The sequence below is a fragment of the Panthera onca genome, chromosome E1 (assembly GCF_046562875.1).
Source record: "Panthera onca isolate mPanOnc1 chromosome E1, mPanOnc1 haplotype 2, whole genome shotgun sequence".
NCBI lineage: Eukaryota > Metazoa > Chordata > Mammalia > Carnivora > Felidae > Panthera > Panthera onca.
The window spans coordinates 19,060,349-19,087,027 of NC_138352.1; the positions used below are offsets into that span (position 1 = coordinate 19,060,349).

Consider the following 26,679-nt stretch of genomic DNA (forward strand, 5'->3'; position numbering starts at 1 on the left):
TAAAAGTTCAGAATTCTTTTTAAAAAAATTTTTTTCTTAAACATTTATTTATTATTGAGAGACAGAGAGACACAGAGCATGAGCAGGGGAGGGTCAGAGAGAGGGGGAGACACAGAATCTGAAGTAGGCTCCAGGCTCTGAGCTGTCAGCACAGAGCCCAAAGCAGGGCTCGAACTCATGAACTGTGAGATCATGACCTGAGCCAAAGTCAGTCACTTAACCCACTAAGCCACCCAGGCACCCCTAAAAATTCAGAATTCTAAATAGAGGTAAATATTCCCCTTGACTACTCTTTCCCAAAAGTGGCCACTATTCCCTATTTGATATGTCCAGAATTAAAAAAAAAATTTTTTTAACATTTATTTTTGAGAGACAGAGTGCAAGCAGGGGAGGGGCAGAGAGAGAGGGAGACACAGAATCTGAAGCAGGCTCCAGACTCTGAGCTGTCAGCACAGAGCCCGACGCGGAGCTCGAACCCACAAACAGTGAGATCATGACCTGAGCCGAAGTCAGATGCTCAACTGAATGAGCCACCCAGGTGCCCCTGTCCAGAATTTTTAATTTATAGATAGGTTAGATATAGATAGGTTAGATAGATAGGCATTTATAGATAGGTTAGATAGATAGATGACAGATAGAAACGTATCTGTAGAAACATACAGCATTTTGTTTCTTTGAACATAAACTAAATGATATGATAATGTATATATAGTTCTGCAGCTTGCTTTTTGCCATTCAGTAGTAAAGAATCTTACCACATACATGTAAATCGTTTTCTTCTTTTTTTTTAAATTTTTTTACACTTATTTATTTTTGATAGAGACAGAGCACAAGTGGGGGAGGGGCAGAGAGAGAAGGAGACAGAATCCGAAGCAGGCTGTCAGCACAGAGTCCGACGTGGGGCTTGAACTCACAAACTGCGAGATCATGATCTGAGCCGAAGTCGGACGCTTAACCGACTGAGCCACCCGGACGCCCCGTTTTCTTAATTTCTTAATTGCCGTTTTCTCATATTTCTTAATTGACTTAGCTGGTCCTCACTGTTGGAGATCTGGGGCATCTCCAATGTTTTGCTATTCTAAGCGACGCTGTAATGAATATGTCTGCATGTTTGACCTTATATACACCCAAGTGCGAGGACTGTTTCTCAGGGTAGATGGTAGGAGGTGGAATTCTGTGTCAGAAAACATGTAACTTTGCAAGTGTCCTAGAGGGGCAGCTGGCTGGCTCAGTCAGGAGTCAGCGTCATGAGTTTGAGCCCCGCGTTGGGCAGACACATTATGAAGGAGGAGGAGGAGGAGGAGGAAAATGAGGAGGAGGAGGAGGGGGGAGGGGGAGGGGGAGGGGGTGGGGGGGAGGAGGTGGGGGAAAGTAGCGGCGGCAGCAGCACAAAAGTGTACTAGATACAACTGAATGGACTATTGCCAGTTCTGGTACAGTTGTAACAGGTAGTAAGTCATATACGTGGCCATCACTTTCACGTATTAGCTCCTTTAAAACCCAAGGGCATCTCATTGGCCTTGACGTCGTCTCGTCTCGTATATAGTAGAAAGAACACCAGACTAGAAATTGGAAGATAGGCTCAAGTCCTGGTTCCGTCCCTACCAACCAACTTGATCCTAGGCACTCCTTTCAACATCTGGGCCCCCGTTTCTGCACCTACAAAATTAGATGGAAGCGATGTTTCCTAAAATATGGTACCTACACCATCGGTAGCGGGCAAGATGCTGTTATTTTCACTGATTTTTGTTTCAATAATGACTTGTATTTTAAACTAAGTTAGGAAGTGATTACCCCATCGAATCAAGGATCTTATAGATATTATTTCTCAGTAATATGAAATTTACTTTATTTTTTTTAACGTTTATTTATTTTTGAGACAGAGAGACAGATCATGAACAGGGAGGGGCAGAGAGAGAGGGAGACACAGAATCTGAAACAGGCTCCAGGCTCTGAGCTGTCAGCACAGAGCCTGACGCGGGGCTCGAACTCACGGACCGTGAGATCGTGACCTGAGCTGAAGTCGGACGCTTAACCGACCGAACCACCCAGGCGCCCCTGAAATTTACTTTTTAAAGGGTATTTGTTTGGGGCGCCTGGCTGGCTCGGTTGGAAAAGCACATGACTTGTGATCTTGGGGTTGCGAGTTGGGAGCCCCACGTTGGGTACAGAGATTACTAAAAAAAATAATAATAATAAATAATAGAAAAAATTTAAAGGACATCTGTTTAACTTAAAAGTGAACTGGCTTGAAGGAAAATAGCCTGCATCTAACAGTGTAGGCGGTCGGCAAGTAGGGCACATCATGAATAGGATACATTAAGAACTGAAGTTTCTTTCTTTGCCAAATCAAGAGGTTAGATTAAAGCTGTAGGTCCCAGGGGCAGCTGAGTGGCTCAGTCGGCTGAGCATCAGCTTCGGCTCAGGTCACCATCTCGTGGTTCGTGGGTTTGAGCCCCACATCGGGCTCTGCACTGACAGCTCGGGACCTGGAGCCTGCTTTGGATTCTGTGTCTCCTTCTCTCTCCGCCCCTCCCCAACTTGCGCGTGCCCTCTCTCTCCAAAAATAAATAAATGTTAAAAAAAAATTTTTAAAGCTATAGATCCCAGACTTTTGGATTTCAATAACCAGAAAAAATGTAAAAAGAAAAAGAAAAAGTTAGTGATCAACATGGAGTTGCTGACTTTTTATTGTCCTAAACACATCAATGACAACAACAAATATATGCCCATCACCATTATTTAAGACAGATATTTAAAATGTTTTGGATTATAAAACAAGTACATGTTGAAAAATTCTCCAGTTGCACAGAAGTATGAAAAGTCATTCCCTTTCTCTGCCTTCATAACATCTATTGTGGACCTCCTTCCATTAGAAAGGACATTTTTAACAAATTTATAATTAAATACGTAAGCATGCATATATGTAACATATTAATACATATGTTAGTATATGTATTAATAGTATATTATAGTATATTATATAGTATATTATATATATAAAATGTATATAAAATTATATATATATATATATATATATATATATATATATATATATATATGAAATGTATTATCTCAGGGCACCTGGATGGTTCAGTCAATTGAGTGTCGGACTCTTAGTTTCAGCTCAGGTCGTGATCTCACAGTTTGTGGGATCCAGCCCCGTATTGGGCTCCCTGCTGATGGTGTGGAGCCTACTTGGGATTCTCTCCCCGCCTCCCTCTCTGTCCCTCCCCCAGTCGTGCTCTGTCGCTCTCAAAATAAATAAATAAACTTAAAAAAAATGTATAATCTCAAAACAAAGGACAGATCTTCTCAGCAAAGGGCAAGTGGCAACCTTACTTAGCCATTTGGAAGCCACTGGTTTAGATGATCTTCTCTCTAAAATTCCATGATTAAGTCTAGGATATCCTCAGTACTTCCATGACTTCCGTTATTATCACCAATCTATATATTTCAAAAGACAATTAGGACCCTCTTTAACATTTCCTTGACTGGGAAATCACAGATGGCAAAGCGCTTTTTCAGTCCGTTGACCTGCCTGTTCCACGAGCACACGTCTGTGCTCTACCAATCACTGTCACTGGTTCCCTACGTCAGAGTTGTAACCTGGGGTCCACAGATCTCAGGGTGTTCGTAACACCGTGAAAACATATGTGGTGCTTTGCATACACCAGCTGATCCTGGAGCATGAAGGTCAGGGGCGCTGACCCTTCGTGCTGTAGGAAATCCGCGTACAACTTTTGCCTCCCCGTAACATAGCTACCAATAGCCTACGGTTGACCAGAAGCCTTGCTGCTACCATTAACAGCTGATTAGCCATGTTTTGTCTGTGGGTTATATACCGTGTTCTTACTATAAGGTGGTGAGAAAATAAAATGGTATTAAGAAAACCATAAGGAAAATACGTTTACAGCCGCGTACTGCCTTGATAGGTACCGTAAGTTTACGTCGCCTGTTTACAAGATGAATCATCTGTCGGTCCCTGCGTCAATACCGTCCGACAGGGCACCGCACGCCGTCAATGCGCAGGACTAACACGGGGCGTCAAAAATGAAAAGGTGACATATGGTCTCTCAGTGTTCTTGTGCATAAGTTTGAACTTTCAAAAATAGATTTGTGTAATATTTTAAGGTAGAAGATAAAATACACTAGTAGCTACGTGTATTTTGTGCATTCATCTAATGCCCTTTTCTTAATTTCGTCGACGTTTCTAGGCCATGCAGTGCATCCCCAAGTTTCCTCAAATGATCCCACATCTCCAAAATATCTTCGATATACTTATTGAAAAAATCCAGGGGCGCCTGGGTGGCTCAGTCAGTTAAGCGTCCGACTTCCGCTCAGGTCACGATCTCACAGTTCGTGGGTTTAAGCCCGCATCAGCTCTGTGCTCACAGCACAGACCCTGGAGCCTGCTTCGGAGTCTCTGTCTCCCTCTTTCTGACCTTCCCCCACTCGCCCTCTGTCTGTCTGTCTGTCTCTCTCTCTCTCAAAAATAAATATTAAAAAAAATAATAAAAAAATGTACATATAAGTGGACCCGCACAGTTCAAACCCACGTTGCCCAAGGGTCAGCTGTATACTGTTTTTCTGGGGGAAGGGCTGATAACTTTCTATGAACCAAAAAAAGAAAAACAGAAAACAAAAAACAAAACTGGAAACACTTGCATTGGGTAAGTTTCTTGCTTTGGCTTTAAAGAAATAATCTTCTTATGGCTTAGGAGTCCCTTACAATTTTCTTCTAGTTCTTTCTCGGGGAGGGGGCCCTCCAATTCCGGTTTGCATTGGACAGGCTGTGTGCCTAAGGTCCTTTTTCTCACCTCAGTGGTCTTCTCATTAAAAACAGGGACCCTTCTCCTCTGCCAATTAGTTAGTCATGTGGCACCTTAACTTTGTATTTGGTTTTTATTTTTTGAAGCACAGGAAGATAGGAAAAGGCAGGGAAGTGGTGTCCACTTTGAAAGCGACTAGCAGCCCAGAGACAGTGAGACCTACAGGCACAGAAAAGAGGCCTACAGACAGACAGAACAGACAGGTACAGACAGACAGAACAGACGGGTACGGACGGACAGAACAGACAGATAAGAGAAAGAGAGGAACCTGAAAATGCAGGAGAGACACGAGAGTGGTGTAGACAGACGATGGCAGACAGACAGGCTGGCAAGGACAGAAAGGAGAATGAGTGACAGACAGGCGGGAGAGAGCACCAGGCAGGCCGGCAGGCGTAGAAAGAGAGGGAGAAGGCCGAGCAAGAAAGGAAGAAAACAATAAGGAAAGCGGGAGAACGACGTGGGAAACGGCGTTCCGTGCCACGCCGGGCTCTGTGGCTGAGAAAGTGCGGTCACATACATTACTGCAGGCAGACAGGGAGAACCCAGCAGACAGATGGGGTGATGGAGGGACGCAGGCCAATCAGACAGAAGAGAGGGAAGGTGGCCAATCAGAAGGAGGCTAGAAGGCAGCCCAAGACAGACACTTAGGAGGAAAGACAGAACCGAGAAAAGAGAGGTGAGACATGGAGGGAGGGGACGAGGGGAGAGACGTGGACACGGAGGCCGAAAGAGTTAAAATCAGGAGTCCAGGCAGTGAAAAAGCAGACAGGGAAGAATAGTGCATTCTCAGTAAAAGTTTCACCACGGTCTTTCCGAAGGGGCCTGGACGGAGCCTGTGCCTTTGTTTCCACCCCCCACCCCCTTCCCAGGAGTTAGCGTCACCATCTCGGAGGTGGCGGGGGAGAGGAGCCCAAGGAAGGAAGAAGAGGGAGAAAAGTTTTCGTGAGAAGCAGTTTCTTAGACTAGAGGAAGACAGACTCCTTGGACGGGCCGAGGTCAACAGCCTGAGGGTGCTGCTGGGCCTAGAAGGATCTAGAGTCACATGCCTGTAAAGACTTGGCGGGAAGGCAGAGCAGGCCCCCATGCACAGGAGCCTGTGCTGACTAACCGGACCTGTGCTTGCACCTGTGGGCACTTCCCCGTTCTTTTCTCGCTTAATCCACAGTCGGTGATGAAGGGCCGGGGAGCCGTGCCCTCTCCCAGATAGCCTGGCGCGCAGACGAGGGCCCTTGGGGGGAGCGGGCCCTTCCAGAGCGTGCCGCACCGTCAGGAAAAGCGTGCTTCTAGCGACCGATCAAAAAGACAGGTGCCCGAGAGCAGACTCAAAAAGATAAGGAACAAGAGGTGGCAAGCCAGGTGAGGCAGGAAGGCCTATGGACAGACTGACAGAGAAGGAAGCATCCAGCAGAACTGGGAGAGGAGGAGGAAGGAGTGCGGCCCAAAGCGAGGAGACTTGTAGACGTGTAGCCCCTTCTCTGGAACAACGTCCAAGAAATGAAGAGTAGTGAAGCCGGCCTCAGGGAGAGGAGCAGGGCCCCGGGGGAGAGGGCCCTCGAAAAATTCTGTACGTGTGTGTGCGTGCACGTGTGTACCACCTACTCAAAAGTGGGGGCGCCTGGGTGGCTCAGGTGGTTAAGTCTCCGACTCCTGATTTCAGCTCTGGTCATGATCTCCCCGTTCGTGGGTTCGAGCCCCGCGTCGGGCTCTGCGCTGACAGCGCGAAGCCTGCTTGGGATTCTCTCTCTCCCTCTGTCTCTGCTCCTCCCCCGCTCACTTAACTCTCTCAAAAGAAATAAATACACCTTAAAACTCGATAAAAATTTAAAAAGTTGAGTGACGAGAGAAGACGAGAAAAGAGAAAGTGAGCGGAGATGTGGACAGCAAGAGGCAGGCAGGCAGACAGCCGGGCCAAAAGGCAGGCAGACTCTCTGAGGGACCAGAAATACACGAAGGGAAAGGGATGGCCGGCACGAGGGCGAGAAGTGAGAAAAGGTAGGGTTGGAGGGGGTGGGGTATGGCAAGAAGGCAGGTAAGGCTTTGGGGCCTGGGGGTCACTGACAGGTGCGGGCAAGAGCGACCTCCGCCATTGATGCTGATACTGCTGGTGTTGAGGAAGCCAAGGGGGAGGAAGCCGACGTGCAGTCAGACTGAAAAGATACAAGCATTAACCAGTGGGATGGCAGCAGGCGAGCGGGGTAGACAGGCAAGCAGACAGACATAAAGGGCGGCAAGGAAAAATCATGAACTTAACAGGCATAAATAAGACGGGAACAAGTAGGAGATAAGAGGCAAACTGAGATAGGGAGCCACGGCAGGGCCTGGAAGGTAGACAAACCAAGAGACGAGGGCTAAAAAAGTGACAGAGACAGGCAGGCGGGGAGACAGATGGCTAGAGAGAGAGAGAGAGAGAGAGAGAGAGGGGTGGGCAAACAGCCAGAGAAGCAGACAGACAACCAGAGAGAGGAAGAGGCTGCCAGCCAGTCGGGGAGGAGCAGACAGGCAGGCAGGCAGACACCAGAACAGGAGCAAGCAGGTAGAGGGGCAGGCGGAAGCAAGGAGAGCAGAGGGGAAATGGAGAGGTCGGCAGGAGAGGAAAGAGAACAGGGGAGGCGGGCAGGCAGAGGGGACACGGACAAGAGGGAGAACGGAGTGAATGAACAGATCTGTCTGCAAAGCACATGAGAGGGTGACGGACGTGTGGCCAGGGATTCACACCTGCAGCTCATGGGCACATGAGGGCAGGCAGAGGCGCTCGGCGCAGGGGGAGAGGGCACCGAGGCTGGGGGACTGTGGCGCACATGATGTGCAGGGCTGTCCACATACACGTGGGGACACTCTTCACACACACACATGCGCGCGCGCGCACACACACACACACACACACACACACGGACCAGAAAGAGGAGGGAGGCAGGCACACGCGGGGAAGAGAGAAGTAAACAGAAACAAGACAGGGCTGGAAAGTCACTTCGAGGTAGAACAGCCTGAGCGGCCAAAGGGACGAGAGAATCAGTCTTGGAGAGAAAACAGACACACAGAGAGGCCCACACACAGAAAGAGGGGGACACCCACATGGGCTCACACAAAGACACCGAGGGAAGGGAGGGAACAAAATGGAACAGAAGAGGGACAGTAGTCAGACCCGGGCGCGGGGATGATACGACAGCGGAGACGAGAGAATTCCAAAGGCCGGGTTCAGAGAAGGCTGGAAATCAATGCTCAGTCTAGTGCATTAGTGTGTGTGCGTCCGGGGAGGGGGGTGTACGTCAATAAAGAATGTGTCAGCCTCCCAGGCAAAAACTGGCAGGGTATTCCCTGTCCTGAATCCTGTCCCCCTTGCTGCCCACCTACCCCTCCCTCGTAAGGTGCTCCTGAACACTGGGGGGGGGGGGGGGGGCTGCTGGGTGGCTCCAGGAGGAGAGAAATAACCCAGGAGAGAGACTATCCCTCCGTGCCAGGGGCATGGGGTGGGCCTCAAGGAAGGGGCAGAGTGCGACAGAAAGAACGGGAGGGAGGTGGAGTTCGGAAAGGTGACCAGAAGAAACAAACAAAAAAAGGGTAGAACGGAACCACTGTGCCTCCTTCTGCGAGCACTGCTCAACGGGCAAGTCCCAGGACTTCTCTGATCCAGTCTCTGGATGAGGCAGCTACTTTGGGGGACTCCTTTTCAGGCTCCCACCTGATCCCCCGAAGCCACTGGGGTACAGCGGGAAATCCTGGGCCAACCGAGTCAGAGGGAGACGTTGAGGGTAACCCCTACCTCTTTCTCTTGCTCAGTCCCAGTACTTTTCTGTGGCAGGGTACCTGAGTTCCTTCCACTCTACCAGTGTCGGAGATCACGGAGGAAGGGAGGTACACTGCAACGCGAGAAAAAGAGAAAACAATTTCACAATTCTCAGACTTGACTCTTTGCCCCCTTATTCTAAAAATCTGTTCTACCAACCCCTAAATTAATTTCCCAAGTCAGATGAATTTTAAGAGTCAAGCAGTTGGGGGAGGGGGAGGGGGAGGTAAAGCAGCAAAGAGTGAAGATAAAATTTACAACAATTATAAATCACCGAAAAGGCTGGGCAAAGGGGAGAATCAAACATGGACTCCTTTGAAAAAAAAAAAAAAAAAAAAAAAAACCTCAATCATCGGATCTATTCATATCTCTCCCCCCGCCCCCCAAAGTCACTGGGATTTCTATCACTTTTTTTAAAAGAAAGGGGGAAAAAATCCAGTACCGCTCCTCACTTGAAAGATACGTACACAATTAAATGCGTTTTGACTTCAGTGAGGTATGTAGAAACACAGTTATATATAAACATATATTTCATCTTTTCCTTTTCAATGCCTGAAGGGGAAAAAAAAAAAAAAAAACCCTTCACATCAAACCACTCCCTTCTGAAGTATTCAGAAAAAAAAAAAAAAAAAAAAAAAAAGCTTTTCTTTAAGAGAAGGGAGGTGGGGAGGAAGAGACTAGTAAAGAAAAGAAAAATATTTAAATCTAGTTGGACTAGTATCTAACTAGTTAACCTTTAACAATTTATGCTGATGTCAGACTGAGCATGAGTACTGATTAATGCCCCCCCTCAAATATTTTTTATAGGGGGGGGAGTTAGAAAGAGCAGCCATTTTTGTTTTATGCAGAAATCCTTCATGCCCCCCCCCAACACGCGCGCGCGCGCACACACACACACACACACACACACGCGCGCGCGCGCACACACACACACACACACACACACACTCTCACACACACAGTACACAAGGAAAATATCTCTATTAATCTGTGCACTAATCAGTTATGAAAAAAGGGAGAAATTTGTGGGTTTCTGGGTAAGGGCTTGGAGATGGGGGTGTAACAGGGAGGAGAATGGGGGGGCGAAAAATGAAATATTAAGCCAGCCATTTTGTTTTAAAAGGGGATTTTTCCCCCCTCTCCCTTTCTTCATGGAGGGGGTGGCGGTGCTGGGGGGGGGGGTTGTTTTAAAAATAATTTCAAGGCGGCCATCTTAGTGCCTCAGCTCTGAGAAATATTTCTGAGCGCCCCCCTCAGAATTTAAATATATTTAAAGCAACGGAGAGGGGGGCCGAGAGAAGTCGAAAACTTTTATATATATATATATATTTTTTTAGTCCCCCTTTCTTGTTCTCTTGGGAGGAAGGGGAGGGGGGGGAAAGTCTCTCAATTTTTTCCAAGACAATTTTTGGGGGTGGTTCGGCCCCCCTCGTGAGCCGGCGGCCCCGAGGGGGGGTCTGGAGGGGGGTGGCCCGGGGGTTTGGGGGGCTGGGGGAGGCGGTGGGGAGGAGGAGGAGGACGCCGCCGCCGAGGAGGAGGAGGAGGAGGAGGAGGAGGAGGAGGAGGAGGAGGTGGTGGTGGTAGCGGTGGGGGAGGCGGGCGGGCGGTGGGTGGGGGGGTGGTGGGGGGGCCAGAGCCACAGGATGGCTTCCCCTCTGAGGGACGAGGAGGAGGAGGAGGAGGAGATGGTGGTGTCGGAGGAGGAAGAAGAGGAGGAAGAAGAGGGCGACGAGGAGGAGGAGGAGGTGGAGGCGGCCGACGAGGACTACGAGGAGGACGACGACGAGGGAGTGCTCGGGCGCGGGCCGGGCCACGACCGGGGCCGCGACCGCCACAGCCCCCCCGGCTGCCACCTCTTCCCGCCGCCGCCGCCGCCGCCGCCGCCGCTGCCCCCGCCGCCGCCGCCGCCGCCGCCGCCCCCGCCGCCAGGTAAGCGGCCGCCCCGACTCCCGCCTCCCCCCACCCGCCCCCCAGCCCGAGCGGGAGCCGCGGGCGCGCGAGGCCGGGCGGGGGCGAGGCACCCACCGCGCGGCCGAGCCGAGGCGAATCCGGGGCGCCGTGTCGGGCCCGTGGCCCCGCGGCGGGCCGGGGCGGCGGCGGCGGCGGCGGCGGCGGCGGCGGCGGGCGGCGGCGGGCGGCCGCGGGGCCAGGCCTCTTCCCCTCCCCCGCCGCACCCCTCCCCCGCCGCCGCCGCCGCCGCCGCCCGCCGCCGCCCGCCGCCGCCGCCGCCGTCTCCGCCGCCGCCCCGGCTGGAGAGCGCTGGGCGCGAGCTGCGCGCGCGGACCGGGCCACTCGGTCGCGGCTTTCGGGGGAGGAGGAGGAGGAGATTTTTTTTTTTTTTACCCTCGGCGGGGAGGGGGTAGGCAGGAAACGGCCGCGGCGAAGCCAGGGCCCCCTCCCTGGCCGAGCGAGGGACCGCGGAGACCCTGGCGGCCGGACGGCGGCGTGGAGGAGGGGCGCGTGGGGGAGGGGCGGCCGCGCGGGCGCCCCCCGAGCTCCGGCCGGAGTGGGGTGGCACTGAGGTAACCGGGGCTCTCCGCGTGTGGAGCGGACCGTGGTGCCAACCTCCCCCCCCCCCCAGGAGTTGGGGAGACGGGGATTGGGGGGGGGGTCGGTGTCCGTCGGACCCCCACCTGCGGGGACCTCAGCGCCCGCCAACTCCGGGGCGTGCGGTGGCACGTGGGGGAGGGGTCGTGTGAATGTTTGTGGGCGGCTGGCGACCAGGGGCAGGTGGTGGCCACACTCCAGGCGGACCACTTCCTGGAGTCAGACCTGAGCCTACCGCCTCTCCCGCCCCCCCCCCCCCCCCCCCAGCTCGCCGTAGGGAGAGCACTCCTTTAAGATTGGGGAGTGAGGGGAGAGTGCCTGAGAAACCAGATGCCCCCAACTCCACCCCCTCTATCTCCAGTCTGCTCCGGGCTCTTTTGTGTCAAGTGCGGGGGGTGGGGGGGGGGTGCCCAGCGTGACCCCGGCAGTCTGGGGTGGCCGAGCTGCCCAGCTGTGACTCTCACGTGGCTGCCATTCACTGTCACTCACTCTCTCGCGGAAACCACCCGCACCTTGATCACGCTGGGGGGCGTGAACTGCCCACCCAGCTGTGCTGCAGCTTGACCGTCGCTCAGCACCCCTCCCCCGGGATAAGTCCCCCGGCTCGCTCTGGGCATTTCCACCGGTGGTGGAAGGGACAGACTGCCGCGTCGCATGGAGGGGGGGGGGGGGGGAGACAGCAGTGGCCCCACTCAGACCACCCTCCTAGTGGACTGATTTTTAATCTTCTTGTGGATAGGGGAGCATCCTCAGGGTGTTCACATTTTCTGCTTGGGGATGAAAGGGGACATCCACACCCCCAGGCCCCTGGGTGACATGAAGCACAAATGCACCAAACTTCAAGACGTCTCACATCACGCTCTTTGTAAAACTGTCATACTGATCTGTGTGGTTTATGTAGCAAATGCTCCCCTTGGGTTGAGACAAGCTTTGAGGGAGGGTGGGGTGCCTTCTTGGCGGGGGGGGGGGGGGGGGGCAGGAGAATGCGTGTCTGATGGAAACAGGACCCTCCCCCACCCCAGGCTTGTCTGAAAAAGGGAAAAGTTTTTAGAAAGTTATCCCAGAGAACCCAGGGATCTGCAAGAGGGGAAAGGAATAAAGGATCGTGGGGAGGGGGGCGCCTGGGACACAGCAGACGAGCTAAGAAGAGGGAAAGGAAGGATGTCAGGTTGTGTTAGGGCACTGGCGGCTCTCACCTATTTGTACTGCGAACTTAGAATGTGGCATTTGGGTGTCTTTGATCCCGGATTTGGGTACGGGAGGGAGAGAGGAGCATGAAAGAATCTGAGGTCGAGGTGGGTCTTTGTGTCAGTTCTCCCTCCCCCTTTCCCCCCTGCTCTCCGAATAGCCGGGGAGAAACGTCAAAAAAAATTTTTTTTTAAATTTGTATTTGCAGTGAAAACCCACCTCCCCGCTCTCCCAGGGCTGTGTTACCCTCCCCGCCCCAGCCCTCCGAGTCAAAGGAGTGACCCAGATGCACCCCCCAGATGACTTTCTGAGGCAAAACTTTGGGGAAAATATTTTTAGTTCGCTCGTTATTTCTGTCTGCCTGAAGTGTGGGCAAAATAAGCCTCCTCGAAGGAAATTTGTGCGGGCCGCCCCCCCTTAGCCTTCTCCAGAATATGACTTTGGACGTATCCGAGGTCTATTGTTTTTCATTCTGCTTTGATTCTCACCATTTTGTTTTACATTCTTACCCAAGACCAGTTTGATCCCTTCCCCCCTCTCAGCTCCTTACATTGTTAAACGTCTAAAATAATAGCGCTCGTGTTGGTGGGGGAAGGGAGCAGGAAGCCCAAAAACTCATTTCTTCTCCCTCCCCCTTCTGGCAAGTCTCGAGAAATAATATAACATAATATATAGATGTGATTCCGTGGGGGTGGGGGTGGGGAATGATTGTGGGTGGTGCGGAAAATTCTGGTAGTTTCTTTGCAAAAGGTCTGAAAATACAAACCCACCCCCTGCGTGCAGTACGCATGTGCAACAGACCTATTATGGTGGTGCGTTGTGGGGGAGGGAGGGGAATTTGAGAAAAAATAAATATATGTGTGAGAGATTGATGGCGAGATTAGGAGGGGAGCGGGGCGGGCGGGAGGCGCGGCCCGGGGCCTGGCTCCTCCCGCCTCCCCCCTCCCGCCTCCCTGGCGCGCCTGGCCCCGCCCCCGCCGCGCGCCGCCCTCCGCCCCCGCCCGCTCCGGGCTCGGAGCCGGGGTGTGGGAGAGTCTGGGCGCCCGGCCAGCATTGAGTGGCTGCTGAGACCGAGGTTGGGACTTGGATTTGCTTTATTGCCCTCCCTTTCCTTTCCTCGCCGTTGCTCCCCGCCTCTCCCCGCCGCCGCCGTCCTCCCCCCCCCCCCCCCACCCCGAGTCCGGGAGCCTCCTGCCGGGGCGGGGAGTGCGGTGAACTGGCGGCGAGGTCCCGGGGCAGGTGCCCCCATCCCCGGCGGGGCGGGTGGCGGCCCGGGGCCTCTTCCCTGATGCGGAGCCAGTTGGCCTGCCCTCGCCACCGCCCCGGCGGCCTCCCGTTTCCATGTTCACGTTAACCCACGTCTGGGGGGGTTAGGGCGAGCTGGCCACGGGGCAGGGCGGCTCGGTGACTTCCTACTCCAGCCCGCAAGCCGACTTCACGGCCCCGGGGCCCTTTGCCGGCTCCCCCCGCCCCCAGCCCCGTCCTAGAATGCCTCCCTGCACCAGGGGGACGCGGGATGTCTTGAGGACGAGTGACATTGAGGAAGGAGGTGCTGGGATCCTGAGGCAGTGGAAGCCCTGTTAATTGTGGCTAATTTCCCCTTGGCCCTTGTGCCACGAAGGATTGTGTGTCCTAGAGCAAGGGGCTGGGCCAGGCCCAGGCCCAGGCTTTCCTCCTGCATGGCTGCCTCGGCCCAGCTGGGACAGGTCTGGCTGGTTAGGCTGGTGCTTGCTGGAGGGGGGAGGGAGGCCATCAGTGTCTTCCCCAGACTGGCAGGGGTCATGGAGAAGGGGGGGGGGGAGCATCAGGGAAGCACCCCCCCGCCCCTGCCTGGGGAGAAAGCCAGGGACCTAGCCCTTTGCAGGTACAGGCTGTCCTCTGGATTTGCGCTCACCAGTATGTTCGAGTGTTGGTGCCTTGGAGGACGCACATGCAGGGTGTGTCTTTGTCTCGTATCTTTGTTTGGGTCTCCCTCACGGCTTCTGTGTGAATGGGACTAAATTTGGAGACGAAGGGTGAGACCAGGGGACAAAGGGTGGGGCCCCTGAGCTCTCTAAGAGAGCAGGGGTATGGAAATAGATCTGAGGGAGGGTTCCAGGCTACTTGGGAAGAGGAGGAATGTTCAGGGAGTTGTGGAGACTTTCGTAGGGTCAGGGTGTGACGAAGGAGCCAGACACTGTGGTCCTGTGGGCAAGACGTGAAAATGACTGGCGAGGACTGCTTTTCCTCCAAGGCTGTGTTGGGGTGACAGGAGGCTTGGCGATCGTCTGCGGAAACATAAATAGAGGCCTCCCTCGTGGCAAAAAGGATGTGAGGGCCCCGGGGTGTTAGTGTGAGAACCCAGGTGTCCACCTTTGGCTCTCCCCTCTCAGCATCTGGCTTAGGGAGCTGCCAGCTTGTGTCTCCCCACTCCAAGTGCTGGGGTCAGGCCAGGCCAGCAGCTGGGCATGGCTTCCCCGGTTCCTGGGCAGGATGCCAGCTGGCTGAGCGAGGGGGAACGCAGGAGGGGCCCTGGCGGCGTCTGAAAGGACCTGCCACAGTCAGAGCCCATGGCCTAGAGCCTGCTCCCTTGTTAGTAGGAGGGGAGAGGAGGGAGTGGTTTGGCTGCTCTTCCCTCCTGACCCCTGACCTCCCATTCAGAACCCAAGCGCCCCAGAGTACTCGAAGCACAGCACTCTCTGTGCGCACGCAGCGAAGGGAGGCAAGGTTTGGAGGAGTTCGTGGCCGAGTTCCTGGAGAGTTGGGAACAGAAGAGGTGAGGGAGGGTGAGGTCTAGGGGCCGCCGAGACCGGAGGCTCAGGGTTTCTGGTGCTCTCCGCTCCAAAGATAAGGACGACCTTCGGCTGCTGCCTTCGGCCTTGGGCGTGAAGAAGAGAAAACGAGGACCCAAGAAGCAGAAGGAGAACAAGCCAGGGAAGCCCCGAAAACGCAAGAAGCTCGTAAGTGTCGAGGACTCCCGTCTCCACAGCGAGGCTCGGCAGACCTGTTCTCGGACACCCGCGTTACCTCTGGTCCCCATTACCGAGGGTGGGGGGATCCTGAACTCAGGGAGGTCTGACGCCCCTCCCTGCTCTTGCTGGCCTGGAGCTCGTGGATGGTGGGGGCAGGGGGCGGCGGCGGCGGGGGGGGGGGTTGGTGCTGACTAGCCTCACTCCCCACAACCCAGTAAGAGCCCAGCTGCCCCCGGGACTTGCCTTAGCAGCAGGGAGTAGCAGTTGAGAGCAGAGGCTGCGGAGGCCAACGGGAGCCTGGTAGTTCTGTGCCTTCTTGGCGGCTTGTTTAGTTGTCCGTGCCTCAGTTTCCTCATCTGCCAAAAAAAAAAAAAGTGGATAAAAATAGACGAGTTACTATCTCCAGGGATCTGTCGGGAAGACGAAAAGAGAGACGGTGCACGTTGTGTGCTAAGAACGGTTCCTGGCACGTGGTGGGACTGGAGAAGTGTTATTTTTACTTCCCCTCCCTTAGGACAGTGAGGAGGAATTTGGCTCTGAGCGAGATGAGTACCGGGAGAAGTCAGAGAGCGGAGGCAGTGAATATGGAACCGGACCAGGTCGGAAACGGAGACGGAAGCACAGAGAAAAAAAGGAGAAGAAGACAAAGCGGCGGAAAAAGGGGGAGGGCGACGGGGCGCAAAAGGTAAGTGGGATTCGGGAACCAGGGGGACAGGCCCGGGGAGCGAGGGAGGGCCGCAAGGAGGGGTGCGCCGTGGAGGGGCTGTACGGGGATGGGCTGGAGAGCCGGGGATGGGCTGGAGAGCCGGTGGGTCAGTGGGATGGTGGGGGCGGGGGCGGGGGTCCAGCGTGGGGGCTGCGGAAGCACCTGCCTCCCTGAAGCTTCGTGTCTCCCAGCAGGTAGAACAGAAGTCGTCAGCGACTCTGCTGCTGACCTGGGGCCTGGAGGATGTGGAGCACGTGTTCTCCGAGGAGGATTACCACACGCTCACCAACTACAAAGCCTTCAGCCAGTTCATGAGGTGCGGGAGGGCTGGCGCGTCCTGGTGACCAGACGCGTTCACTTAGGGAGGCCCTGAACCCCTCTAGAGTCGAGATAAAGGCTAAGAGACTGCTCCCCAGAGAAATGCACAGCGCAGACACACAAAACCGCGCACAGAACTCCAGAGATGTCCCAGACTCCTACAGACCCAGGGACCCCAGGCAGGACCCCTGCACGGGGTGGGGCGGCGGGGGGGGGGGTTGGGTGTCATTCCTGTGCTAGGTGAGAAAACTCTCTAGCGACAGAGCACAGCGAGGGCCGACAGACCCAGTTTTCCCGAGTCACTTCTCTCTAGACTGAGGCTCAGAGAGAATATCAGTGTGGCCCGATTGCCTGGTTATCCAGGCCCCCGGCCCTTCCTCAGGACCCCGCGAGCATGGAGAACGCATCGCTGGCTGGGGAAACTGAGCTTCAGTGACGCCCCAAGTAGAACAGGCCAGAGTGGACAGGCCTTCCGGGGAGCAGGCGCTTTAAATAGTGGAGTCCTCTGCGGGTACAGGTCCTGGCTCCGTCTGGGGCCCAGTTTCTTCTTTAATGTTCAGTTTCTGAGTCTGTAAAATCAGCCCCGTCACACCATGTCCCTCATAGGGGGTCTTGCGGGGAGCTGCTGGGGTAAAGAAAGCCCAGGGCACTCTCAGGGTCTTCCCAGGCCCCGCCGGCCCCGGCCCCTCCGGGGAGTGTGCCATACTGGGTAGCTGTCCTCGGTACTGTGTCTCCCCTGCCTCACTGCTTAGGACAGTGCTTTTGTGATCACCGGGGTCACCTGTGTCGTCATGAGACTTTTAACACCCCACCACAGAGCTCCACCTGCCACCCTTTGGGCTCCACCTGCTGGCACCCATTCATCAGGGCCCCTGGAGCTTACTAGAAAAATGCAGAGGATGTTGGCAACATGCAGTATTAATTAAAAAATAGTTTTTCCTTAACGTTTATTTGCTTTTGAGAGAGAGTGTGAGCTGGGGAAGGGCTGAGAGAGAGGGAGACCCAGAATCAAGCTCCAGGCTCTGAGCTGTCAGCACAGAGCCTAAGGCAGGGCTCGAACTCACAAGTTGTGAGATCATGACCTGAGCCGAGGTCAGACACTTAACCGACTGAGCCACCCAGGTGCCCCTACATGCAATGCAGTATTATCTTGAGTATGAAAGGCATGATGCATGAGAAAGTGTTCTATGAACTGTCAGATAGTCTAAGTATCTTTACTGATATCTTTTTTTGTTTGTTTCATCGTTTGTTATTTTCTGATAATTTGTTTTCTTTTTCCCTTTTTTTATATTTTTTGTTTATTTTTTTTTCTTTTAAGCTTCTTATTTACTTAAAAAAAAATTTTTTTAACGTTTATTTATTTTTGAGACAGAGAGAGAGAGACAGAGCATGAACGGGGGAGGGGCAGAGAGAGAGGGAGACACAGAATCCAAAGCAGGCTCCAGGCTCTGAGCCATCAGCCCAGAGCCCGACGCGGGGCTCGAACTCACGGACCGCGAGATCGTGACCTGAGCTGAAGTCGGACGCTTAACCGACTGAGCCACCCAGTCGCCCCTTCTTTTTTTTTTTTTTTTTTTTTTTTTAATTTTTTTTTTAACGGCTTCTTCTTTACTTTTAAAGTGACCTCATTCCTGGGGCACCTGGGTGGCTCAGTCGGGTGGTTAAGTGTCAGACTTCGGCTCAGGTCATGATCTCACGGTTCGTGGGTTCGAGTCCCGCATCAGGCTCTGTACCGAACACTTGCTCAGAGCCTGGAGCCTGCTTCGGATTCTGTGTCTCCTTCTCTCTCTGCTCCTCCTCCGCTTGTGCTCCGTTTCACTCTGTCTCTCAAAAATAAGTAAATGTAAAAAGAAAAACAAAAAACTTAAAGTGACCTCATTCCTAACAGGCCGTATTTTCGCCACCCAGGAACTCTAGCTCGTTCACAGACTTGGTTGCTGAGGGGAAATGGCAGTATTCCCGGACCATCTGGGAAGGTTCCGAGTCTTCTGCTTCTATGTTTCCAGGCCCCTGATTGCGAAGAAGAATCCTAAGATCCCGATGTCTAAGATGATGACCATCCTTGGGGCCAAGTGGAGAGAGTTCAGTGCCAACAACCCCTTCAAGGGGTCTGCAGCTGCCGTGGCGGCGGCCGCGGCGGCGGCGGCCGCAGCTGTGGCTGAGCAGGTGTCAGCTGCCGTCTCATCGACCGCCCCCGTAGCACCTTCCGGACCCCCCACCCTTCCAGCACCTCCTTCTGCTGATACCCAGCCCCCACCCATCCGAAGAGCCAAAACCAAAGAGGGCAAAGGTGAGGAACTCTTCCCTCAGAACAACGGCCACCCCGCTGTCCCGACTGCGCAGCCTCAGATTAGAGCATACGACTGTCTTGTCTCCTTGGCCCTGACTGTCACCGCAGAGACGCTTTCCAGGAAGAGGCTGCAGGGAAACCAGAGGCCCCCGTGACCTCCGTCATTCCAGGGTGTCGTGACCTCTGCTCTTTCTCCCTCACCCCACTCCTCGTTCAGGTCCAGGCCATAAAAGGCGGAGTAAGAGCCCCCGAGTGCCGGACGGACGCAAGAAGCTTCGGGGAAAGAAGATGGCGCCACTCAAAATCAAACTAGGGCTGCTGGGTGGCAAGCGGAAGAAGGGAGGCTCGGTGAGCGGCCCCTGAAGTCCGCTGAGCACTGGGGAGGAGGGGGGGGTGTGTCCAGGGCTGGGGGTCCGGACGCAGGGGTCCACGAGGGAAGCCGGAACAGGAGCCAGAGGCCTGGGGCGGGCAGCGGCGTGAAGCCGGCCTCCCTGACCACCACGGGGCTATGGGCAGTATGTCTTTCAGAGCGACGAGGGCCCTGAACCCGAGGCTGAGGAGTCAGACCTGGACAGCGGCAGCGTCCACAGCGCCTCGGGCCGGCCTGATGGCCCTGTCCGCACCAAGAAGCTAAAGAGAGGCCGGCCAGGGAGGAAGAAGAAGAAGGGTGAGGGGTGCTCGCTGTGTGTGGTTTTGACAGCCTGCCTTCCTGCCGTTCGTCCGTGATCTTCGTTTTTCCACGCTGTCTCCTTTATTCAACCCTTCTCTCTCCCCGTCCTCCCTCTCTCCTTCTCTCTCCGTGCCCCGTGCCTCCCCTGGTGCGCGCAGCAGTCCTGGGCTGTCCCGCAGTGGCCGGGGAGGACGAGGTTGACGGCTACGAGACGGACCACCAGGATTACTGTGAGGTGTGCCAGCAGGGCGGGGAAATCATTCTGTGCGACACCTGCCCTCGTGCCTACCACCTCGTCTGCCTTGATCCTGAGCTTGACCGGGCTCCTGAGGGCAAATGGAGCTGCCCCCACTGCGTGAGTACGCGGTGCCCTCGGGGACCCCAGCCCCACCCCCCATCTTCTTCCTGCCCGCCACCCGCCCCTCCCCCCCATGCTTGGGTTGTTCGGTGCCAGACGTGTGAGGTCCCGGCATCCTGGTTCCTCGCCCCCTCCGCCTCCGCCACCCGAATCCACGGCCTCGGAAACTGAGGTGTCCCGCTCCTTCGTTCGCACCCACCTCCTCCGCGCCTCTAGGGTTTAGGTGGCCCGTCTTGGCCTCTGGCTTCCGGTCTCGCCGCTCACGTCCTTCCTTCCTTCCACCTGTCTCTGTCTGTCCCTGGCCTCCCAGGAGAAGGAGGGGGTCCAGTGGGAGGCCAAGGAGGAGGAGGAGGAGTACGAGGAGGAGGGAGAGGAGGAAGGGGAGAAGGAGGAGGAGGACGACCACATGGAGTACTGTCGCGTGTGCAAGGATGGCGGCGAGCTCCTGTGCTGTGACGCTTGCATTTCTTCCTACCACATCCACTGTCTGAACCCGCCCCTGCCTGACATCCCCAACGGTGAATGGCTGTGTCCCCGATGCACAGTGAGTGCGCCCGCCCCACAGCGTCTACTGGCGGCCTGACTCCTCTCCCCTCTCTGGGATCCAGACACCCAGCGCTCTCCTCTCCCCTCCCCTCCCCTCCCTTGCCCTTTGACTCCCCCGTGGGGCCCCTGTTCTCCTGCTCTAACGCTGGGCTGTGTTTGCCTCTGTGTCTCCTCCTCGCGCGTGTCTCCCCCCCAAGTGCCCCGTGCTGAAAGGCCGCGTGCAGAAGATCCTGCATTGGCGGTGGGGGGAGCCACCCGTGTCGGTGCCGGCGCCCCAACAGGCGGATGGGAACCCGGATGCCCCGCCCCCCCGCCCCCTTCAAGGCCGATCCGAGCGAGAGTTCTTTGTCAAGTGGGTGGGACTGTCCTACTGGCACTGCTCCTGGGCCAAGGAGCTTCAGGTACGAGGCCCCTCCTCTCCCCCTCCTGTCACCCCCTTGGCCGCTGCTGTCACTCGCTCGCCCCTCGGGCGCCGCGGTCCCACACCCCTCGCTCGCCCTCACGCTAGGCCTCTGGCCCTCCTCCTGCCGTTGTCTCCACGTGTGGTTCTCTGGCTCTCCAATCCTGTCCACGTCGGCCTCCCTTAGCTTTCCTCCTTCGAGAAAACCTAGCCTTCCTTAGCTCACTGTCCTTCTGTGTCTGTAAGCACGTGTTACCAGCACGCTCAATCTTGCTGACCTCTTCCCTGCGTCCTTTTGCTCGTTAGGCCCTCGCCAGGCCCTGCCTGTTCTGCCTCGCGCACTGTCCGTTCTCCCGCTTTGGCTTTCCGCGTGTCTCGCCCCCTTTCACAGCCCCTTCCCCGGGGCCGCTCCCCCCCCGGGGCCCTTCCCTGACCCCCCACCCCACTGTGTCCTCTTCGGATGCCGGGACCACCTCTCCCCCGTCCTCTGCGTCCCATCAGTTGGAAATCTTCCACTTGGTGATGTACCGGAACTACCAGCGGAAGAACGACATGGACGAGCCCCCGCCGCTGGACTATGGCTCTGGCGAGGACGACGGGAAGAGCGACAAGCGCAAGGTGAAGGACCCACACTACGCGGAGATGGAGGAAAAGTACTATCGCTTTGGTATCAAGCCGGAGTGGATGACCGTCCACCGCATCATCAACCACAGGTGAGCCTGTGGCCCGTGGGCAGGCCTGCCGGGCTGGGCCGCTCGTGGTGGCGGCCGTGGCCCCGCGTTCATATTTGTCCGGGAACCAAACGCCTGCTCCCGCTGGATGACTCCCTTTGGGCCTGTGTCCTCAATGGGACAGACCAGGAGGAGAGTCCGGGCGGGCGCGACTCTTCTGTCGTCGCCTCTAATCTAATGACACGCGAGTCTGAGTGTCGGGGCACGAAAGCAAACGTGGAAAGCGTGGTTTAGCCAGGTCACTGTTTGTGGTAGCAGTCCTTCCTTCGCGGGACTTGTTACTGCCCGGCGTTATTCTAGGTGTTCACCCATTTCGTTGCTGCCTTCCACGGCAGAATGTGAGCTCCGTGAGAACAGGGTCACTTGTCTGTTTTGTTCACTGCTGGATCACCCCTGCCCGGGACGGTGCCTCACCCCTCATAGGCGTTCAGTCGATACTGATGAGACGAACAAACGATATAGAAGCCCAGGGATGTTTTCTGATAGTTGATTTTTAAATTTTTTTGAAGTCTTTATTTTGAGAGCGAGCACAAATGGGAAGGGGCAGAGTGGGGGGGTGGGAGGACAGAGAGAATCCCAAGCAGACCCCAGCGTGGGGTCTGAACTCACGAACCACGAGATCATGACCCGAGCCGCGACCAAGTGTCAGGCATTTAACCGACCGAGCCACCCAGACGGCCCTGATAGTTGATCGTTAAGAAGCCATCCGGAAAAAGTTAGGGCGGTCTTCGGCCATCCTGCGTTCCCCTGCAGTGTCCCGGCGTTGAGGATGAGGTGACAGATGCTACGTGTTTGCTGCTGACCGCATTTGTTAACGATTTCCGTCTATTTGGCCCGTGTTCTTTTTCTCCTCCTGCTCCCCCTCTTGGCCTTCCGCCCCACAGTGTGGATAAGAAGGGGAATTACCACTATCTGGTGAAATGGAGAGACCTGCCGTACGACCAGTCCACGTGGGAGGAAGATGAAATGAACATCCCTGAATACGAGGAGCACAAGCAAAGCTACTGGCGACACCGGTGAGGGAGGCGGGTCGTGGGCCAGAGGGGGTCTGGGGCCGGGGCGTGAACGCTGACCCTCAGGCTGAGCGGAGGTACAGCAGGGACAGGCACCCCACCTGGCGCGAGGGCAGGGTTGTCCGCGGTGGGGCCGGTAAAGAGGCGGCGTGAGGAACAGAGGGAAGATCCTGAGTGACGGGGAAGAGGGTGCTGGGGCCGGGGGAGGGTCGGCTCCGGAGGTGAAATCGAAGGGGCGATGGCGAGGAGCCTGGGGGAAAGGAAACGGGAGGAAGTCAGGTTGAGGGGAAGCGGGATGTAGGTCTGGAGGGGTTCAGAAGAGGGCGAACACTCGAGGAGCAGACCTCGCTCAGACCCGCTCTGTCCCCAGAGAACTAATTATGGGGGAGGACCCGGCCCAGCCCCGCAAGTACAAGAAGAAGAAGAAGGAGCTGCAGGGCGACGGGCCTCCCAGCTCTCCTACGAACGACGTGAGTCCTCCCACTTGGCCCGTCTCCCGTCTCTAGAACCACGCTGATGGACAGTTTCCCAGGGGCTGTGGACAGGACTGCCCAGTTTCTGCGAGCTCTCTGAGCGGTAGCCCCTCCCTGCTGTGTCCAGCCTTGTCCCGGGAGTGGCTGGGAATTCTGGCAGTTTGCGAGGAAGCCGCTGGAAGCAGCAGCACGCAGGGCTCTCCCGCCGCCAGCCACCTCTGTCGTGCTGCCGGGGCTGGCTTTCAGGAACGAGGGGGAGGTCCTGGAGACTAGAACGTTCACAGGCTCAGGCCTAGTGGAGGCAGTCGTCGTCCACCTCCGCGTCGGTGCCAGGGCGAGGGCGGAGGAGACCAAGGACCCGAGGGGCCCCGACCGTCCCCTTGAGCGTCCGGACTCCTTGCCTCCACAGCCCACGGTGAAATACGAGACTCAGCCACGGTTTATCACGGCCACGGGAGGCACGCTGCACATGTATCAGCTGGAGGGCTTGAACTGGCTGCGCTTCTCGTGGGCTCAGGGCACCGACACCATCCTGGCCGATGAGATGGGGCTGGGCAAGACCATACAGACCATTGTCTTCCTCTACTCGCTCTATAAGGAGGTGCTGGATGCTGGGGCCCCCGAGGGGAAGAGCGGGGAGTGGAGGGCCCTCGAGGGCAGAGGATGGCAGGGAGGAGCGTGGCAGCCAGAGGACTGGGGTCACATCCGGACTGATGGTCCCCCCTACCCTCGACCCCCAGGGCCACACGAAGGGTCCCTTCTTGGTGAGCGCCCCACTCTCCACCATCATTAACTGGGAGCGGGAGTTCCAGATGTGGGCACCCAAGTTCTACGTGGTGACCTACACGGGGGACAAGGACAGCCGGGCCATCATTCGGGAGAACGAGTTTTCCTTCGAAGACAACGCCATCAAAGGTGGCAAGAAAGCTTTTAAGATGAAGGTAGGCCCCTCGACCTCGTCTTCTCTAAGACCCTCAGCTCTGTTATTTCTCTGCCCCAACCCCGATTTTAGTTTCTCGGCGTTCTCCCTCCTTTCCTCCACCTACTCTCACGCTTCTGCTCTCCTGTCCTGGAGACGTAGGGCGTCCGTTCTGTCCTCACTGGCCGTGTGTTGGTGGTTCGGGGGCCACGTTCAGGAATCCCGGCGTGGAGTCAAAGTTGGAGGACAGGCCGTCTGGCTCCTCTTTGGCAATCACGGCCAGGATGGGGTGTCTGGTAAAGAACAGGGGTGGAGGTCTAGGCGCCTGGGTGCCGGGTGGCAGCCGAACGGACAATGGCTGTGTTGGCAGAGGGAGGCCCAGGTGAAGTTCCATGTGCTCCTGACATCGTACGAGCTGATCACCATTGATCAGGCAGCACTCGGTTCCATCCGCTGGGCCTGCCTTGTGGTGGACGAAGCCCATCGGCTCAAGAATAACCAGTCCAAGGTGAGCGAGATACCCAGAGCTCAGAGTTCTGCTCTACTTCTAAAAAGGAAAGTTCTGGACTTCCTGTGGTCCGGAAGGCAAGATGCCTGGGGACCTCCGGTGGGGAGAGAGGGACAGACTAGGGATTCGGGGCCTCTCATCCTAAAGGGAACCGGAAAAGTGGATACCGTGGTCCACCCACTTGCCAGTAACGGGCCCGTTCTCCCGCCTTTCCTTGCCCCACTTTCTAGTTTTTCAGGGTCCTCAATGGCTACAAGATAGATCATAAGTTGCTGCTGACAGGGACTCCATTGCAGAATAATCTGGAGGAGCTTTTCCATCTGCTTAACTTCCTCACCCCCGAGAGGTTTAAGTAAGTGACTCAGCAGGGTGGTCTGCAGAGATGAGAAGTGGAGGGACGGGGAACCTGAGTGGGCAGAGGATTCATCTAAGTGAAGAATGGAGCCTGAGGTCAGGGGCAAAGAACCTGATGGGCTTTTTCAGTTCCTTATCTTCTTCTGGCTGCTAGCAATCTGGAAGGCTTCTTGGAGGAGTTTGCTGACATATCCAAAGAAGACCAGATTAAGAAACTGCATGATTTGCTCGGGCCGCACATGCTGCGGAGGCTCAAGGCTGATGTCTTTAAGAACATGCCAGCCAAGACGGAGCTCATCGTTCGGGTGGAGCTGAGCCCCATGCAGAAGTGAGTTGAGAGCCGGGTGACCTGGACCCGGGGCTCGGGTTTGGTGGCAGCTTTCCAGGACGTGGCGGCCCAGGGCGCCCTCATCACTGCCTCCTTTATTGTGTGTCTTCCGCGCCCTGGTCTTTAGGAAATACTACAAGTACATCCTGACTCGGAACTTTGAGGCCTTGAATTCACGAGGTGGTGGGAACCAGGTGTCGCTGCTCAACATCATGATGGACCTTAAGAAGTGCTGCAACCATCCCTACCTCTTTCCTGTGGCTGCTATGGTGACGCACGCACTGGGGGCTGATGGCGCGCTAGCTCTCTGAAAACGGGGCGGCGGGGGGCGTGGCACGGAGTTTCTGGGAGGAGTGGGAATGTGCAAGGCGTGGACGCTGAATTTGGGCTTTGGGCATTCTGGGCACAGTCAGAACACGGGAACGGGTTTCCTGATCTTCCCCTCCCTTCTCCTCCCTTTGCAGGAGTCCCCCAAACTGCCCAGTGGGGCTTATGAGGGTGGGGCACTTATTAAGGCATCTGGGAAGCTTATGCTGCTGCAGAAGATGCTGCGAAAGCTGAAGGAGCAAGGACACCGAGTGCTCATCTTCTCGCAGGTGAGCCGGTCTGTAGCTGTGTTGACCTCGGGCCGGTCCCTAACCTCGGTCCTGTGGCCACCACGGTATGAGAGGCTAGGAGATCACACCCTGGAGGGCGTCTGGTCTGGCTGCATTCATCTTGGCCTCTGATCCCTGTTCTTAACTAAGGTTGTGGAAAGTCGTCGGCCGGCTTCTTTTAAGCCAAATGGGGAAAGGGGGAGGGTGGGTCATCTGTCTGCTCAGGGTCGTCCCTGGGACTGGACCTGTTTCTTAACCAGGAGCGGGACAGGAGAGCCCAGAGCTCTTACAGATCCGATGAAAGCGATAGGTCCGCTCTCTGGAAATCTGCACGGACAGACAGTTATGTACAGATTTTCTGGGCATTCGTAGGTTTCCCCGAAACCTTTTAGCGGGTCTCAGAGGAGAATCTCTGCCTCAGGAGACACAATCCTGAGCCCAGCAAGTCTGACCAGCACGTGGGGCTTGAAGAACACGGAGAGGGAGCGGGCGGGGAGGCAGCACCAGTGGAGCACGGGACGGGGCTGGCGGAAAGTGGAGGGATCGTGGTTGGGGTAAAGACGGGGCCCGTCCTGCTGCTCCGTCATTCCAGACTCCGTCCTCTTCTCTTGGCATAGATGACCAAGATGTTGGACCTGCTAGAGGACTTCTTAGACTACGAAGGCTACAAGTATGAGCGCATCGACGGCGGCATCACTGGGGCCCTGAGGCAGGAGGCCATCGATCGGTTCAATGGTGAGCGGGAGAGGCCTAGGCCCCACTGTGCGGGCAAGGCCCACGCCTCCTGTGCCTAGGTTCCCAGCATGGCGGGCACTTATTTGCCACCCCGCTTCCGAGCTGGGGGTGCGGTTGTCTGCGGTCAAGGAGTGTCTAGTTAGCAGGGGCACAGAACTCTAGCAGGTGCTAGTTAGCAGGTGCCTAACCTCTTTCTCTGCCCCCAGCTCCTGGCGCCCAGCAGTTCTGCTTCCTACTGTCCACCCGGGCCGGGGGCCTGGGCATCAATCTGGCCACTGCCGACACTGTCATCATCTTCGATTCCGACTGGAACCCTCATAACGACATCCAGGTGGGAACTCGCCTCCTGGAGCCTCTGCCCCAGTTAGCAAGGAAATGTGGGCTCTGGGCGGAGAGTGTTGTGTCCTGGGGTCAGAAAGGAAGCTCTCGGGA

The 26,679-nt window shown here is 55.9% G+C and overlaps 2 protein-coding genes across 19 annotated transcripts in view; one reads left to right on the forward strand and one right to left on the reverse strand.

Moving 5' to 3' along the window:
• Nucleotides 1–10,773, reverse strand: part of NAA38 (N-alpha-acetyltransferase 38, NatC auxiliary subunit) — a 27,774-nt gene extending 17,001 nt beyond the window's left edge. The window contains exons 1-2 of the mRNA XM_078437827.2: nucleotides 10,642–10,773; nucleotides 8,593–8,689 (exon numbers count right to left, since the gene is read on the reverse strand). The gene's annotated coding sequence lies outside the window, so the exon portion shown is untranslated. The remainder of the gene's footprint in view (nucleotides 1–8,592; nucleotides 8,690–10,641) is intronic.
• Nucleotides 10,231–26,679, forward strand: part of CHD3 (chromodomain helicase DNA binding protein 3) — a 25,858-nt gene continuing 9,409 nt past the window's right edge. For 5 of the 18 annotated variants that reach the window (XM_078437800.2, XM_078437801.2, XM_078437806.2 and 2 more), the window contains exons 1-22: nucleotides 10,232–10,545; nucleotides 15,178–15,290; nucleotides 15,817–15,987; nucleotides 16,200–16,324; nucleotides 18,333–18,616; nucleotides 18,834–18,964; nucleotides 19,133–19,283; nucleotides 19,445–19,641; nucleotides 19,955–20,188; nucleotides 20,388–20,591; nucleotides 21,092–21,303; nucleotides 22,206–22,337; nucleotides 22,705–22,804; nucleotides 23,217–23,408; nucleotides 23,548–23,748; nucleotides 24,097–24,234; nucleotides 24,465–24,586; nucleotides 24,743–24,916; nucleotides 25,044–25,185; nucleotides 25,381–25,512; nucleotides 26,130–26,247; nucleotides 26,454–26,578. In XM_078437800.2, the coding sequence (XP_078293926.1) occupies nucleotides 10,260–10,545; nucleotides 15,178–15,290; nucleotides 15,817–15,987; nucleotides 16,200–16,324; nucleotides 18,333–18,616; nucleotides 18,834–18,964; nucleotides 19,133–19,283; nucleotides 19,445–19,641; nucleotides 19,955–20,188; nucleotides 20,388–20,591; nucleotides 21,092–21,303; nucleotides 22,206–22,337; nucleotides 22,705–22,804; nucleotides 23,217–23,408; nucleotides 23,548–23,748; nucleotides 24,097–24,234; nucleotides 24,465–24,586; nucleotides 24,743–24,916; nucleotides 25,044–25,185; nucleotides 25,381–25,512; nucleotides 26,130–26,247; nucleotides 26,454–26,578 (3,684 nt within the window). In that variant the 5' untranslated portion in view covers nucleotides 10,232–10,259. Of the gene's footprint in view, nucleotides 10,546–14,266; nucleotides 14,289–15,177; nucleotides 15,291–15,816; nucleotides 15,988–16,199; nucleotides 16,325–18,332; nucleotides 18,617–18,833; nucleotides 18,965–19,132; nucleotides 19,284–19,444; nucleotides 19,642–19,954; nucleotides 20,189–20,387; nucleotides 20,592–21,091; nucleotides 21,304–22,205; nucleotides 22,338–22,704; nucleotides 22,805–23,216; nucleotides 23,409–23,547; nucleotides 23,749–24,096; nucleotides 24,235–24,464; nucleotides 24,587–24,742; nucleotides 24,917–25,043; nucleotides 25,186–25,380; nucleotides 25,513–26,129; nucleotides 26,248–26,453; nucleotides 26,579–26,679 lie in introns of those variants that run through there. The other 13 variants (XM_078437802.2, XM_078437804.2, XM_078437814.2 and 10 more) reach the window with 8 other exon arrangements.